At 34.7% G+C, this 18,047-nt stretch overlaps 1 protein-coding gene across 1 annotated transcript in view; it reads right to left on the reverse strand.

The window, feature by feature from the left end:
• Nucleotides 1-7,573: 7,573 nt before the first annotated feature.
• The window catches only part of LOC149796277 (cyclic nucleotide-gated cation channel-like), a 62,251-nt gene continuing 51,777 nt past the window's right edge, over nt 7,574-18,047 (reverse strand). The window contains exon 5 of the mRNA XM_089960191.1: nt 7,574-8,925. Coding sequence (XP_089816317.1) covers nt 7,574-8,925 — 1,352 coding nt within the window. The remainder of the gene's footprint in view (nt 8,926-18,047) is intronic.

The following is an 18,047-nucleotide window of genomic DNA, read 5'->3' on the forward strand; positions in this document are numbered from 1 at the left end:
ATACTAAATAATGCCTTCATCCCACTCTTTACCCGTATCAAATCAATATGACAGAATCCTAATTTTTAAAGTTTGATGAAATCTTTCTTAAGCCCATTGGTTCTCAGGGTGATAGGCGAAGACTCGAATTGTTCGATGCCTAATTCGTACATAACTTAAAGGAAAATTCCAGACATAAAATGATATTCTTGATCGGATTGGGCAGATTTGGGAAGGCCATATTGAGTAACACTAACTTTACCAAAGCATTTACTATTGTTTTGGTTTTAATATTCCTCAAAGGGTATTGTGTCTGGGAATGTTGTTGACACACCCATTATGATCAACAAGTATTAGTTACCTGACTTGGTTTTAGGTAAGAGAAAGACACATTCTACCATTATTCTGCTAAATGGTTAATCAAATGCAGGAATATGTTGCAGATGAGCCTTAGGTATCTTCTGATTGGGTTTTCCTACCATTTGACAAGTGTGACAAGATCTGCAATATTTACAAATATCACTTTTAAGTTTTGGTCAATAGAAGTGATTTAAGATCTTGTGATATGTCTTAATAATCCATAAATGACCAGCCAAAGGAGTTTTATGGGCCAAACTCACAATTTCCTGTCTGTATGATTTTGGAACTACAATTTGATAGTTCACTGATTTCTTGTCACCAGCAGTTACCTCGAGAGGTCTCCATTTTCTGTTAAGAATTCCATTTTTAATGAAATAACAGACATGAACTTCAGTAGCTTCATTTTCACTAGTGGCATTTTTAAACAAACAGGAGATCTCAGGATCTTTTTCCTGTTCGATGACAAGTGATTGTCATTTATCACCCTGATTAGAATAAAGAGAATGAGTAGTTAAAAGATAATCACTGTTAATAAAACCCTTTGATTGATCCAAACAAGGAGTGAAAGTGACCTCATCAAAAGCCTGACCAATGCAAGTGTCAGCTAAAAGAATACTTTCCTGATCAACATCATCCTCAAGAGCTTTCTTTATCATAGCTCTAGTAGCTGCATATGCTGGTATAAAACAGGGAATTCTTTTTCAAAAGATCTACTTTCTGATCCGAACAAAGCTTGTCAGTTACAAGTGGATTAACAACAACCTTATCTCCAGCTAGGTCTTTGCCTAGTGATAAATGGTTGCCCTCAACAGGTAAAGCAACTCTGTTCCGACTGTCAAGGGTCATGAGACTAAGTCCGATGACAAATTTACACAATAGACAGGACCATTAACAAAGCCACACTCTACTCCCTGTATACGAATACTCTCATTTGGAGAAGACTTCTTAGAAAAAGGCAAAGTACCTGATAATGAAAGACTATGACCTCTTAGAAATATGAGCATTCGGTACAGTTCTGTATTGATTTTGATGCTTATTTGTTAGTTTGTAGCAATCCGAAATAACGTGTCCTTTCTTTTTGCAATAGTTACACATATGAAGATATAATGACTTCTGATCAATCTAATCAGAAACTTGATTTCTAAAAATTGTGCCAGATTGAAATTTTTGAAGCGGTCGTATTAGGCTGAAATACTTTTTACCAGAAGACTGTTGAGCGGAAGACTTGCTGGCTAAATAAACTTTATGAGCTAAGGAATACTCGTCAGCAGTACGAGCAGCATTTTCTAAAGTTTTGACCTTATGCATCAAGATAAGTTGTTACGTCACTATAGACGTAGTTCTTGAACTATTCAACTAATTGTACTTGCCTGAGATTTTTGTAGGCTTTATTAACCTTTTTAGAAGAGAAACGTGTATCAAATTGTCGTGCTTTGTCCCTTACGAATTCGACGTAGGTTTGGTCAGTTGAGTTTTTACAGTTCCTAAAGCCTTGTCGATATTCCTCAGATTCCAACTCATAACTCTTCACGATATATTCCTTAACCGCATCATAATCAGCACTCTGCTGTAGTGACAGTGAATTGTAAATATCACGAGGTTTTCCAGTAAGTACACATTGCTATAATAAAGTGCTGCGCTCTCTTGGCGATTTGAAAATTTAATTTCAGCAGTTTTCTCAAAATGAACAAAATATTGTTCTACTTCTTTTTCCTGAAAAGGGGGTACTGACTTAATATTTCTAAAAAAAACCATCAAAATGTGATGCAGTGCTTTTCACTTGCTGTCTCTAATTGTTTTAATCTAAATTGAAATTCCCATTTTCTGAGTAATTCTTTAATGGGTTGTTAATTATGCATTCTATTCATTTCTTTTTCAAGGATGACGGGGTGGGTGGATAACATCCTTCTTGTGGATGGATCTTTTAGTGTTGATAAGCCTATCTGTTTTTATAATTAAATTTTGATTGTCGATGAGTGTTTTCATAAAATTTCGAAGATAACTAAGTAAGGTTTTTCCCCATACAATTAACGTTCTATATTTATAAAGGTTGTTTGATAAATGGTGGAGTTATTTTTTACATAAAATTGTCCAGATCTGTGGCTTTTTTGTTTTTTTGAGAATACTGTTTATGACACTGACACATTTATTTAAAAGTTTTGTTTTAAATTTTGGTGACGACGGGCAAAATATTTTCTTACACATTTTGACGGTCACTGGCCCAGGGCTTTTCTCGTTATTTTGTTTAAATTTGACGACCACTGGCAGATATTTTTCTCGCACACTTTTGAAGGCAAGAAGCGTTTATTGCCCGGAGATTTAACGTTGAGGTTATACTAATTTGAAGGACATCGAAACAGTTTGATAAATAATGGCCTAAGATGAATTGCATGTTTATTTTGTGAAGGTCAGGTTAGTATATGGCCCAGGAGTTTGTATATTACATAAAGTACTTCGTTGTACTCTTCAAGACGCTTTGAAACTGCAACAAAAGCATGTATATAGCATATTGGCACTTTGTAATACAGATATGCCTATCGTACATTGATAAGTGGGAATACAGACATGTTTACAGGATATCCAGTTTGAAATAAAGACATGTGTATATCATATTGACATTTTGGGATTCAAATATGTCCTTATTATATTTACAGCTTGAAAAACAGATGTCTACAGCATATTGACATTTTGAGATACAGACATGTATATAGCATATTGACAGTTAGGGATACATATATACTATCGCACATTGACAGTTTGGAATACAGATATGTTTACAGCATATTGACTTTTTAAAATACAAACATGTCTATAGCATATTGACAGTTTGAGATACAGACATGTCTATATCATATTGACGGTTATGGATACATATATTCTATAGCACATTGACAGTTTGGAATACAGACATGTTTACAGCATATTGACGACATAAAATACAAACATGTCTATAACGTATTGACAGTTTGAAATATCGTCATATCTATAGTATATCAATAGTTTGAAATGCAGACAATATTCTCGATAACCTTGAAGTCCAGTAATGCTTTAAGTTTATATACTGAGTTGTTGTGTGTAATGGAAATGATTGTGGAACAGGAAAGTAAATTTGTTCATTTATCGATGGTTCTCAGTCCTAACAAATATGTTGATATCTCAAGGGGATACCAAGGCTATCAAATGTGTTGATGTCTAGCTGGGTATGTCAGACATATCTTAATAGCTTCCCTGAAATTTATTCTTGGTGAACTTTCCAACTAAAGCAGTTTACATGAGCAAATGTATTACAAGAGTTATGAAGATAATTTAATAATATACATGTATCGCCAGTTCTGTGTAATAAAAGAACAAGAACGATTGTTTCTTTATAAATCTAATTTGGTTGTATAAAATGTATTAACAATTATCTACTGACCAGAAAAGACTTAATGTAAAATTAGTATAAGCGCAGTTCTAGCTGTTAAATTCTTTTGTTTATTTAATTTATAGTGTATACTTGACTTTTGTTTCTGATTGAGAGTTGTGCCTACCTTATTTTTATCATGATTATAAAAAGTAAACAAGATGTTTACTAAAATTTGCGTTCAAGTCATAATCTTAATTACTAACTCACACAATTGTGGAAGCGAAGTTTTTGACAATATAGTGTTAGTTTCCATCGGAAATTTGAGAATTTCAGTACAATCATTTTTTTTTTGCGTCACAGGTCAAGTGGTGTTGGTATTTAAAGAGGTAATTGTTTATTCCTGTTTTATATCCCTTTTTGGGAATCTATGATCAAAGTTTATTATTTTGTTCATATATAATTTATTCAGAAATATTTATTTAAATTATTCATTGGAATTACAAAGTACTTATTGATGGACTTTTGGACTAAAACATTACTTTGGAATTATTAGAACTCATTCAAGACTATTGGTGCATCAGCACAGTCAAGACTATTAAAATTCGTGCATAACATACCATACTTTTAGACTTATAATATTTTAATAGGACATTTAGGATTATTTGGACTATTAAAATTCGTGCATAACATACCATACTTTTAGACTTATAATATTTTAATAGGACATTTAGGATTATTTGGGATTTTATTCACAATACTGTAAGTTCCTCTTAAATTTTTACCTTGTAAATATAAAAAATAAATTATTTGTTGGTTGTATTAAGCATATTGGCTTCGCTTCCTTCTGTTAAGTAGTCTAAAACTATATAACCAGAACAAAATAAGTTAGTATTGGCGAGAAACATCATTTACAGGGGACATTATCTTGTCAAGAACACCTATCAATTTACACTCATGGGCCTAGATAGACGACCAAACAATACATAAAAGATATATACATCTTTTGAGTAGATTAGTTAAGTGGAGATATTGGATGTTACGAGTCTATGCTCTTAAAATAAGTAAGAAAAAGTGTGAAGAGCAACAGACTTTGTAATATTAACAAATAACTTTTATCACTCAATATTAAATCTATTAGCTAATGGAAAATAACATCCTAGAAACTTCTAAATGTTTACAAAATAAATGTTAGCTATATTTAGAAAGTCTGTAACTAAAATTATAATATATATATATATAACATGGACTATATCAGGTACGCCACGGCAATAGTAATGGAGTTAAATAAAAACGGAGACCCAGACCCAAATAAACATGTTTACTTCTATTAATAATGATTCTGATATTAAAACCATACACATAGAGAATATGTTTGCTATGTTTTAGTTGTTTTCTGAATAAAATTTAAAAAATCAATAATTCAGGTCAAGAAGAAAATAAACCCGATTTTGGACAAAGTTAAGTCCAACATACAATGTTACGTTACAATAGCATATTATGAAATGATAATTTTTTATCAAAAAAAACCTAACAAACAATGAAAATTGAATATATATAAAGGCGGCGAAACCACAAGTGACACTGCAAAATGTTTCCACTTTATGAGTTGTATATTTCCTGGTATCAATTAAAAAATCGTTGATTTTCTTTTTATTACAGAGCTTTAAAGGTTAATACCTTCCATTTGGATGACTTGTTTCTCCAATAGGTATTAATCATATTAACAGCTCTATTATTACATCAGTTAAAAGAAGTTCCGAAATTTTACAATAATATTAGGACAGCGACATTTTACATCTTTATTTTTCTTATTACATATACTGATTCAAATTGAAACTTTCGTTCGAAAATGAAGAGAATGATATTTTCGCTAAATCTTCTTGCACTGATTGACACGGTGAACATTGCTGGGGTAGGGTGCTTGAACAACATTCCAGAACGCTACGCTCCGACAAATGTCAGAGCTTAACATCATTAAACAACATATTTTTAGTGAATGTGAGTTTACTTGTAAGGATTTTGGCTGTTATTTGTGTTTATTTTATTTTTTGCATTATACGTAAGTTATTCTGTGCTGGCAGGCTTGCAGTCTATCTCCGTAATAGAAACTGCACTTAAATTCGATTGTCTCTTAATTTACAGACATGACTGTGATTACGATCACACATAAAATCGGTACTTAATTTGTTACTGTATGCAATCAAGACTTTTTTCTAAAATGTGTACCGTTCGTCGTCAACTGTAACAGGTGGCTGAAAAAGAATATCGAATAGCAATAGGCCATGTAGGTTCAGTCGTCAACTGTAACAGGTGGCTGAAAAAGAATATCGAATAGCAATAGGCCATGTAGGTTCAGTCGTCAATTATAACAGGTGGCTGAAAAAGAATATCGAATAGCAATAGGCCATGTAGGTTCAGTCGTCATTTGTAACAGGTGGTTGAAAAAGAATATCGAATAGCAGTAGGCCATGTAAGTTCAGTCGTCAATTGTAACAGGTGGCTGAAAAAGAATATCGAATAGCAATAGGCCATGTAGGTTCAGTCGTTAATTGTAAAGGTGGCTGAAAAAGAATATCGAATAGCAATAGGCCATGTAGGTTCAGTCGTCAATTATAACAGGTGGCTGAAAAAGAATATCGAATAGCAATAGGCCATGTAGGTTCAGTCGCTGACAATATGCAGGATTCATGTGGAAAACTAATTATATAAAAAAGTTAATACTGAAAACCTGCATTTGTTTTCTGTGACCTTTTTTATGCATTCTTGATGATGCCTTTTCATCCAGATTATATGAATGTGTTCTGGAAGGCAGACAATTTTTTAAGCATGTTAAAATCTATTCATCCTGATAGTGGTGGGTAGAGGAAGACAAAAATAGGATAGACCTAAATAGGGAATTACAGGTCGGAAGAACATGCATAAGGACAGATATACTTCCTAAAAGGGAAAAAAGTAGTTCCAGAAGTGATATCGCTACTGTTGTGACAAAACTGGTATCAATACTGCGGCGACATCACTTTCCTCCCATTGATCTATTTCAGTATCTCATTCAAACTATATTATAAAGTTTCATTCAATGGAAACAATAGTCATGAAGCAGATCAGTGGCAAACAAGACTAGAAATAGAAACGATAGAATTTTTAAGTAGAAGAGGTAAAATGAGTAGCGCGAGGTAAGGTGTTATTTATATTTATAAATTTCATTTAATTTCATTTCAGAAAAGAGTTGAAAAAGTATACCTTTCTGTTTGCATCGGCATCTTATTTCCTATTTTTCATCTGAACTTTATTTTTTTAATTCAAGAATGACTTTGACAGACATTCGTATTATTGAAGCATGAGTTATTGTTTAACTGTTAATAAATTAAAGTATGAGTTATGGCTTAATACAATATTCACCTACGTATGCATTATTGTTCGATAGCAAATGCGTCAAAAAATGAGCTTTAACGTGCATATACATTAGGGTGAGACTCTGTGTGTATAGTGATCCCGATGAGCACATGTGACATTATGGTGGTAAAAACACGTACATGCCTGGCATTCATCCTCCAACCAACACAGATCTGCATATATGTATACAAACATAAAGAAATTTATCTTCACATCGAATTAACGTTAAATGAAATCACACCATCATCATTTCGACAACAAATAGCAGTCTAACGAATAATAATGATAATTATTCGTTGCATTACTTTTAAGAATATTCGATAAGATGAAGAAAAAAATCAAGACCTCTTCTTACTTCAAGCAGATTGGTTTTCTGTTAATAAAGTGAAGTTTACTTCTTGGGAAAGACTATACCTGAGAAAAGTGTCCACGATTTTAGATTCTAAAATGCCCAAAGAAGACATTAACAAATTTGATATACATGTGCAGTAGTAACTATTTTTGTGCTGTTGAAGACCCTTCTAAACTTACTGGCGGTTCATCAGCTTCCATGATTGGAATAATAACAGTGGAATGTTTTTGCATACTTGCTGAAATATTCTTCAATTGTTTTGAAATATCGCTAACAGCATCCGCTATCATTTCTACCTTCATATTAAGTGTTTCTTGTTTCTTTTCCTCTCTTTTTGCTGCTTCTTCATCCAACAAATTGTCTTTCCGAAGGATTTCTTTCCCGGTCTCAGCCAACATTTTTTTAGCCTCGGGATATTCCTTTAAAGCATCCCAAAGGTTTTGTTTGGAAAGACAGAATAAATCCGAATATCCAACACTTTTCACACTAGCTGTCCTTCGATTTCCGGTCTTGTTTCCAGATATGTTCAGAATACTCACTTCCCCAAATACAGAACCAGCTGATAGAGTCGCAAATGTTTTCTTGCCATCCTCTGAAACAACTTTAAGTCGACCTCTTTTGACAATGTACATTTCTTTTCCAATATCGCCTTTACGACAGATAAAGTCTCCAGGACTAAACACTTGCAATCGCAATTTCAAGACAAGTTCAACTAGTAAACCAGGCTCACAATCTTGGAAAATTGCGACTTTTCGTAAAGTTTCCATATGTACATGTATTGCAATCTCAGCTCGTAGTTTCTCCGGAAGACAAGCCAAAGCTTCCTGGTCTTCGGTGGATTGTTTGTTGCTCCATGTGTAGTCAAACCACTTAACAACTCTATTCTGCAGCTCTTCGTCAATTTGCCTCAGTTCCATATATCGCTTCACGCTGTCCACTTGGTTCTGAAACTCTGTCCTTGCTGCATTTACTTGATTTATCATGGCTCCAATATTGCCAAAGACTGTCGCGAAAAGGAGCACACCAAGCAAATTACAGGCAATGCAGAAGATGTACTCCACAGAAGTCTCAGGATTAAGATTGGCCCCAATGGTGGTAAGTGTCAGTAATGCCCAGTAGAAACATGAAAGATACGCTGTCCAGAATCCCGGATTTCCTTGGTAAACCCATCCGTCCGATCCGAAGCCAATAGCCTGACTGATTACATAATATATACACGAAGCCCAGTGTGTAAATAAGCATACACCCATGATAAGAAAACCCACCCTCATCAAATTAGGATAGGATGTGTGCGTTTCTGCCAAGTGGAAAAATGGAAGTAGTCTGAATAGCTTGAACAGACGATTGAATCGAAGAAGCGACTGGATTCCAGCCAAGAAGTAGAAAAATTCAAAAGGTAGGACACAGAATACATCAACACAAAATCCCAATGACTTAATGTACTTCATTCTCAAACGTTTTGTATCACGCACCAGTAATCCTTGCTCAAGAAACCCTGCAATACAAAACATATGAATATATATATATATTGTTATTTAGAAATTTAATATTAAATCTGTGATGCAAATGTATTATTAAATCCGGATACGATCTTTTATATTTAATATGTATTGGAAACTCTTTATTAAATCTGTATTGGTAATTTACTATTAAATTTCCTGTATTCGAAATTTACTATTAAATCTGTATTGGAATATGTTATTAAATCTGTATTGGAATTTACTATTAAATCTGTATTGGAATTTACTTATAAATATGTATTTTAAGTTTAATATTAAATCAGTATTGGAATGCACTGTTAAATCTGTATTGGAAATTTACTATTAAATCTGTACTGGAACTTACTATTAAATCTGTATTCGAAATTTGCTATTAAATCTGTATTCGAAATTTAATATTAAATTTGTAGTGGAATATACCTTTAAATCTGTATTCGAATTTATAAATCTGTATTGGAATGTAATATTAAATCTGTATTCGAAATTTACTATTAAATGTGTATTGGAAATTTAATATTAAATCTGTATTGGAATATACTATTAAATGTATATTGGAATTTACTATTAAATCTGTATTCGAAATTTAATATTAAATCGGTATTGGAAATTTAATATTTAATCTGTATTCGAAATTAAATATTAAATTTACATTGGAATTTACTATTAAATCTGTATTGGAAATTTAGTATTAAATCTGTATAGGAAATTTCAATTACTATTAAATATGTATTGGAAATTTGATATTAAATCTGTATAGGAAATTTAGTATTAAATCTGTATTGGAAATTTAATGTTAAATCTGTATTGGAAATTTAAATTACTATTAAATATGTATTGGAAATTTAATATTAAATCTGTATAGGAAATTTAAATTACTATTAAATATGTATTGGAAATTTAATATTAAATCTGTATTGGAAATTTAAATTACTATTAAATATGTATTGGAAATTTAATATTAAATCTGTATAGGAAATTTAAATTACTATTAAATATGTATTAGAAATTTAAGATTAAATCTGTATTGGAAATTTGCCAAGATGCCTATTAAAATTTGAATATATAATAGCTAGTAAACACGAATCAAAACTAAACTAAATAATTTGCTGGATGGAACATTTATTATAAATGAACATAACTTATAAATATTATATTCATATCAAATACGACTGTACTGTTTATAAACATCAGCTATATATATATATATATATATATATATATATATATATATATATATATATATATATATATATATATATATATATATATATATTCCATTCATCTCAAGTATGATTGACAAGTATGGGAAGAGAAGAAAGCTAGTAAAGATATGAAAAAGTCATCTGGTTTGATACAGGAATGTAGGATATGGACTGTGGCATGAGAGGAAAGCCAAACAAGACATGAAACAGTCAACCGGCTTGGTATTGGAACGTAAGATGTATATAATAGTTACGTTGTTTCAGTAGATATCAGGAAATATTTCACGAGTGATGTGGAAACATTATATTGTCAAGAGTGGCGGAGTCATGACCGATGAATTTAAATGAAGTCAGAAGGTCAGGCGTGTTATGAGTGGGCAGGACAAACTGACCAATGCATCAAAGCCAGAACGTCAAACATTGTATGTATGACCTGAGGGGAAAAAACTGACCGATGCATTCAACTGAAGCTTGGATGCTTATGTTTTTTCATGAATCATAAGTATATAATTTAGAAATTACTTGTGTCTAATATTCAAAATAATGCCATAACTTTGTACAGCCCGTACTTGCATGAAAACTTTTTTCATTTTAGATATTTCAATCCAAAACTTGATGTGGAAGTTAATGTTTTGTAGTGTTGATAGACGTTACCGCATTGTGACTCATGTCAATACAATGAGCCTGGTGAAACAGTAAGGGGCAGCGGGTGAAACGACCACTTTTCTTTAGGGGAGAGGCTCAACATAACCACAAAAGATAACATCAAGAAGAAAAAAAAAAAACGCAAAAGCTCAGTACATCTCCGCGTGGCAAAAGTTGAATCTTCCACAAAATTTATTTCGGGAATTATTAAAAAGTTTCAAGGATGCCCGTTTTTTGGGGCAACGTAGCAAATTGAGCAACTAGATCCACAACGGCGCCCAATCAAGATTTTAATCCCGTATCACAAAATACGAAGACAAAATATTATTTATGGCGAGAAAATGAACAATGAATGTGAGAATTATATTGTAGCTGGAACTATATTGACAATATTTTCTTGGGGTTAAACTTGTCATAAATTTGCACAAATGGGTTGTCATGGTTAAACCTGAGCCTTCACGCGAGAAACGGCTTCAAGGACAAAATGATGTTGCATTATATAGAAATCCGCCAGATGATTTATTAGACAGAATTGATAAACTTTGCTATAAAAATGCATTCTCGGCAAAGGCATATATCGAATTTATGTGATGAACGATCCAAATATGATAATCTTATAACATCTTCGTATCTCGTTAGGTTAATGTACTCTAATCACGAGACCTGGTAAATATACCCTTATTCCTTCAATTGATTTTTTTCTTTATTTTTCCAGAGGTTTTAATCCGATAGTGTGTGTAATTTAATTGTTTAATGCAACACTGTCGCAATCAGTGCCGGATTTAGGACAACTGAGGCCATGTGCTAGTTAAGTTATGAGGCTCCTTACCAGGGCCCTGAAAGAGGTAGGCCCGGTAGGCCTACACAGGTAGTCAGTTATACATACTCAGGGCCCTGAAAGAGGTAGGCCTGGTAGGCCTACACAGGTAGTCAGGCATACATACTCAGGAAGTTTAGGACGTTTTGACGTTTGAAAAACATTTGAAAAATTCATCGTAAATTTTTTTTAAGCACACCTAAGCACAATGGTAAATCCGGTACTGAACGCAATAAGTCTTGTTGCTCATTGTCTAAAACGCGCCACCGTGCCAGCACTTTGTATCGGTACATCCTGGGCTTACATACTGATATCCAAATAATCGTTCAGTGAACCTACGATTAACACGGTTCACAACAGTCTGATCACGATAAAGGCCAGTATGTCCACTATGATCTTTTAGTTGATATTCTTTCATCAACGTGGGTACCTCATATAAAACTTCTTTGTTGGGCTCTATTTGCAGAAGATTTGACCATCTCAGTGGTCCTCGAACATAAATATCCAAATGGGTACCAGAACCGCAGTAGTATTATATGGGAATATGCGTTTTTTCGGGGTATTTAGCCCACGATGTCCCTGGAAGCTTTCCTCACGATATAACCACCTTGCTTGCCACCGCCAAAAGTATATTACAGTATATCACAGTAGACACCTGGGCTTTCTGCTCACGTTCTTGTTATGAGAAATTTTGAATTAGAGATGACGACCGTGGTAGTATTGTAAATTGTTGGACGTGTTTTACATCGAACACGATTTAAACTCATGATGGAGTTTCTTTTTATACCTGATACATTATCAATTTGTGATGAACCTCGTATCATCACACATTTCTCAGTACGTAAAATATCTCAGCTGAAAAGGCACAATGTGGTTTTTCCAAATTACATAAACCCTATAACTACTGAGCCCCGAGGATGAGGAAAAACCCTACTTCTGTTCACCTTGATTATACTTGTTGGCATCATCAGCCCATGATCAGCAGTGTTACGATATAATTCGCTATTTTAACAAAGCGGCCAGCGATATTTCCGCGCGTGCGAAGATGATCAAGTAAATTTTATGAAGTTGATCGAAGAAATACCAGACGTAGACATTCTGGATGCATAGATATGTGTCATGCTGGTGAAGCAAGCAAACCCTACGTAGATATTTTCACTTGGCAGACACAAAATCAAGTGATGTACTTAACGCAACGTTACAAGCACTTGCCCAAACTAATTCGTGCCAACTCAGGTTGTCGTGTGCCGCTTGTGCCGTTTAACAAGGCTGACACAAACGGGTTGATGAACATGTATGTTACTTGGTGCGTCGGCCTCATGGAATGAATGATATCGGTTTCTAAAATTGTCTCCAGCGCGAAAAAATCTACAAAAGGACTTGTCACCGTGGAATCGAAAAAAAATACGGACTTTATCGAGTCGAATTGGCCCGCATATGAGTTGACACGAACCATTTATCCCGCCCACGTATAGACAAATATCACAGCGACTTCAACTCCTGTAAGATTTAATCGCGGCATGCAGCTTTTTCCAGGACATGTTACCGTCAACGTTAAGTTGTCCTCGGCTCATTGAAAATCCCAGTTTTAAATCTGGTTTGGCGCCGAACATAGTAATTTAGGCGGGTTATGGATCATCATGAGTTACACAAGACTTGTTTTAAAAAACTTCCAAAAGCTGTAAGTGATCGGTTTCATTAATTGTAACTTTGGTCAACATTATTGATAAACGAACAATGCAAGCATAGTCATCGTTGTTTCTGTGAAGTCCTAGTGTTGTAAAAAGCAATGTTGATAACGTATCGCGACATTAATGCTCACGTTCTCGCAAACATTCATTTGACTTTGTGTGCGGTCGACCACTTGTGGAATCAGTATCGGAATATGTTTGCGCGGGTCACCAGGAATCCGTATAGTTGTCCTCGCCATTTATTTTATTATAACGTCCTGACAAAAATCGTACGGGTTGGGACGCGACAAGCTAACAATTACAATAAATGCATGCAATCTGAAAAACAGAGATATCCGCCAAGGATGTCGTAGCAGAATATGCTTACTGTCGTGGAAATACCTGACGCTTACTGGCTGATGATACGGTCCTGATGTCAATCTGACCAGATTGTGATTTTCCATGATCAAACTGAAAAACCAAAACGTCAAACGGGAACATTCGGGATGTTTTGAAACAGCTAGGTGCCGTCGTGAATACTCTTGCCGAAATCGGTGCAGTCGGAGGAATAATAAACTCTGGTATGTCGTTTGCTTTTATCAATTATTACGTTGCTGCATCGGTAGCTGCGATGAAACAATACATATATGCAATAATTGCAGATGTGCCCTCAGCACCACGGGTAGTACCTTTATGGTATAGATCACTGAAATTATCAGCCCAGGGAATAATATCCAAATGGTCGATTAGTACTAATATGGTTGACTTGAATCTTTTTGATAGACCAAAACAACACATTCAAAGTTGCGCGAGTCTGGATCATATTTATTCATCTCAAGATTATTTTCATCGCTAGTGAAGCAGCCGCCTCGCTAGGTACTCAGCATTAACAGTTTAGTGTTCGTGGTCGGCCTGATGTCAGTATAATGTGACTGGGTGGGACATGATGCCACATGTCTGCAGCATGATGCCACAGTGCTTGACATCACTATAAACTGCCTCATTGCAGACATCTTAGCGATGTCACTGAAACAGACAAGCGCATACCCCCTCCAATTTTTTTTACTGACATCCTCATTGTCATAGTCATCATCGTCATCATATATACAATGTTTAGTCATTGGATATTATTTCTCACTTAAAAGCATTAAAGAGATAAACAACTGCGTTTGCATTTTGTAATATTTTCTGAGTTTTCAAATTCAGTAAATTTCAACCTATTTGGTCTTTTCCATGAATACTCCTCTTTAATACGTAATACTTAAATCGTTATGGAACTGACACTCTGAAGTAAAATTATACCCATCCTCTAATGAATTATATATCGAACATAATTTAAATCCTTATACAAGTGACACTCTAAAGTAAAACGATACTCATCCTCTAATGTATTACATATTGAACATAACCTATCTTGAGTCGGTTTGAACATTCTTGACCAACTAGCCTCCATGTCGAGTCTGTGCGATGACACATGAAATAAACTATATCACTTCTACATTTAAAAATGTGGACATTATCAAGGTACACTTTAAACTGAAATGAAACAATATTTACGTGAAATGAACAACCATTAGAATTACTTAACCTTTCCATTCAGTAATGTGGAACATTATTTGTTTGAAAGTACACATACATATTTGGACATTATCTGCCCCTTGTTATATCCAAACTTCATATAATCCCAGTCTAGACAACAAGTCTAACTAAAACAGACCTGTCAGCCTTATGGGGTAGCCTTAATATCTCATGATCTTAAACCAACATTTAATAGTAATATATTATTTGTTCACAACAGGAAACGTTCTTCCAAGCTTGCTTTAAAATAAAATCATTTCATCCTTTTAACTCCTAAGATATTTTAGGAAACGTGAAAACCTACTCTTTCCATATACTTTTGGCAGGTGCAAAATCCCATATGTAGTGTTACCTTGGCGGTTTGCCCCAATATACCCTTTTGGGCACTGATACACGTCACAGCCTCTATTCCCCATGACCTGGCAAGCGAGCCGTATGCTATGCACGACCTATATATGATTAGCTTTAATAATCAACGAAAGTGGCCAGTCATGGATATAGAGGCTTATCGGAGTCCACATGACCTGGCAAGCGAGCCGTATGCTATGCACGACCTATATATGATTAGCTTTAATAATCAACGAAAGTGGCCAGTCATGGATACAGAGGCTTATCGGAGTCCACATAGGTAAAATGAGGGTAAATTCCGGACATATTGACACTACTTATACTATGTACAACCCATGGATGATTAGACTGCAGACATGTTTTTGAGACTGCCTACGGTATCTGCACACATCAGTTACGTGTCGATAGAGAGCCAGTGCTGTATTGATCGATACCAGGCTATATGAAGATTGCTGTGCGATTACAACATACACAACTAATGCAGATTTTATGAAGACGATTGCTCTTACGTGGCATTAAATTCAAAGAGAGATACGTTAATTTGATTTAATCTGCACCGGATCATAACATGCTTTTGCTAATATCGAAAAATAGCTAATATTTCGAGTAAAAATCCACGAAAGTGAAGTGGCACAAGCAAAAGCCGCCGTTGTTGTTGCTACTAGTTTAATTACCAAGCCTGCTGATAACTGATACTTCTGAATATCCATTTCAACTTTGATATTATCGATCATGTTTTCTGCTATATGTTTGCCTTCGTCTCTTCGGTTTTTTTTTAGAGGATATTCTACAAGTTTTAATTCAAAGCCTGAGGATACTGCTGTACTATTTGCAAGTTTTAGGAATTGTTTTAGTCTTTTTACCGTATCTTTAATTTTCTTATGTATTTCACTGTATCCCATCAGCATTAAAGATAGATCATAATTCACATATGTTAGAGTATTAAATATAAGATGTGGATCTTTTTGATTGATATCAGATCTTTTTAGCTCAGGGCAATATTTGAAAGCATTCAATATCTGATATAATCTGGCTGAAATTATTCCATATCGTTCTTTGACTTATTAAATAGGAGCAGAACCTTGCAAGGGTTGTATTTCATTAATAATTTGTGGCGACGGCTCCGGTGGTCTAGCTGGTTAGAGCGTCCGTCTTGGATGCGGGAGGTCGCGGGCTAGAACCATGATCAAGTCATACCAAAAAACTTATGGTACCAACAGCTAATTTGCTTGGGGCTCATCATTAATAGGTTAATGTTAGGCATAGTAGGCCTTGTATCAGGAAATGTGACTGTGTCGGCCATGATGCTACATGTCTGCGGCATGATAATCCAGTGCTAGACATAAACTGCCACATTTCAGACATCATAAGAGATATGACTAAATTGTAAAAGCTACGTTACAAATCTAAATCACATATAAGTTGTGACAGAACTCTCTCTCTCTCTCTCTCTCTCTCTCTCTCTCTCTCTCTATATATATATATATATATATATATATATATATATATATATATATATATATATATATAATGAACTTTAATTTTCAGTCAATCTTCAACTGCATGATTTCTTATCTGTGTTCGGAGTTGTCTGTGATTTTCCGTTTTTGCTAACACTATCTGAAGATCGGCCATGCTAATTATTTTATCATCCATAGCTACAAAATACAGTTTGCTAATAGTGTTGAGACGCTGCAGTGCATCCAACGATTCTACAACAAGACGACTGTATATTGGCTGCTCAACCAATGCTATAATAGAATACAAACAATGGTTGTCGTCTGTGCCTGGTTAAATAATTAACAACTTCAACTGGTAGTGCAAGTTCATACGAGTAACAATATAAAAGATGTCGAGCTGTCATCGCGTATGAGACCCAATGAGTGACAGGTCCTGTTGATATATCCAAGTTGACTAAACTCGTTTAACGTGTGCATGCACCATTTATGCAAGTTCATTTTGCATAAAGACACCATGAAAACGTTTGACTGATTTCGCCATCGCTAGTTTAAAAAAAGGTCAATGGACGGGTCAATCACTGACCGTCAATGGCGTGATCTTCTACGACCGGGTAATCAAAGACCTATTCCGGTTGTTATTAAACGACTTGTTCCTGGTAATCAAAGGCGTTTTGCTTTATTTATACGACCGCCAATCACCTCTTTCCGCGCCATTTCGGACGCAGTTCCGACAGGCCATAACGCCGCAGCTTTTACAAGTGCTGGAGCCGAAGCTGCCAACAACGCTGGAATAGCTGCAAAGAATGGAAATACTCCACCTGTTCTTGTGCATTTGTGTCACCTCGGATATTGATAATTTTAATGTCACCGAAGTGTTGTTGTGTTCGGCCACATTAAACTGAACGAGTTGTGCCTGGGTCAACCACACAGGAACATTTCCGTTTAATTTTGTTGAAGAAAGTTTTAGTGTACCCCCACAGTTCTTTTTCATTGCTTTTATTTATTCTGCAAGTTGATTTCATTAAGAGAGATTTTCAAGTCATACTAGTACATGACTATTTAAATACGTAACACGTTCAATTATATCTTTTCCACGGACGCATTGATGACCCCCATTCAGTCACCAGTACCCTTCAACAATAGAGTCTTGTCAGAAATTATTACAGCATAACATTTGTAATAATATCGTCAGCGGGAACTGCACCCACACGTACATAAAACTACATGTCAACAACGGATTACTCTAATGAAAAGAAATAAATCGTGTGCAACGTATAAAAGTCTTACTGGGAAATGTTGAGACCAGTGTCAATTTTTGACCGTTTAACCGCAAAGAAACATCAGTCACTTTTAAATGGTCAAGAGCCATTTGTATTGCTCTTATCTGTTGTTTCGCTT

Source organism: Sinohyriopsis cumingii, chromosome 6 (assembly GCF_028554795.1).
Source record: "Sinohyriopsis cumingii isolate HCF-2022 chromosome 6, ASM2855479v2, whole genome shotgun sequence".
In the NCBI taxonomy this organism is placed as follows: domain Eukaryota; kingdom Metazoa; phylum Mollusca; class Bivalvia; order Unionida; family Unionidae; genus Sinohyriopsis; species Sinohyriopsis cumingii.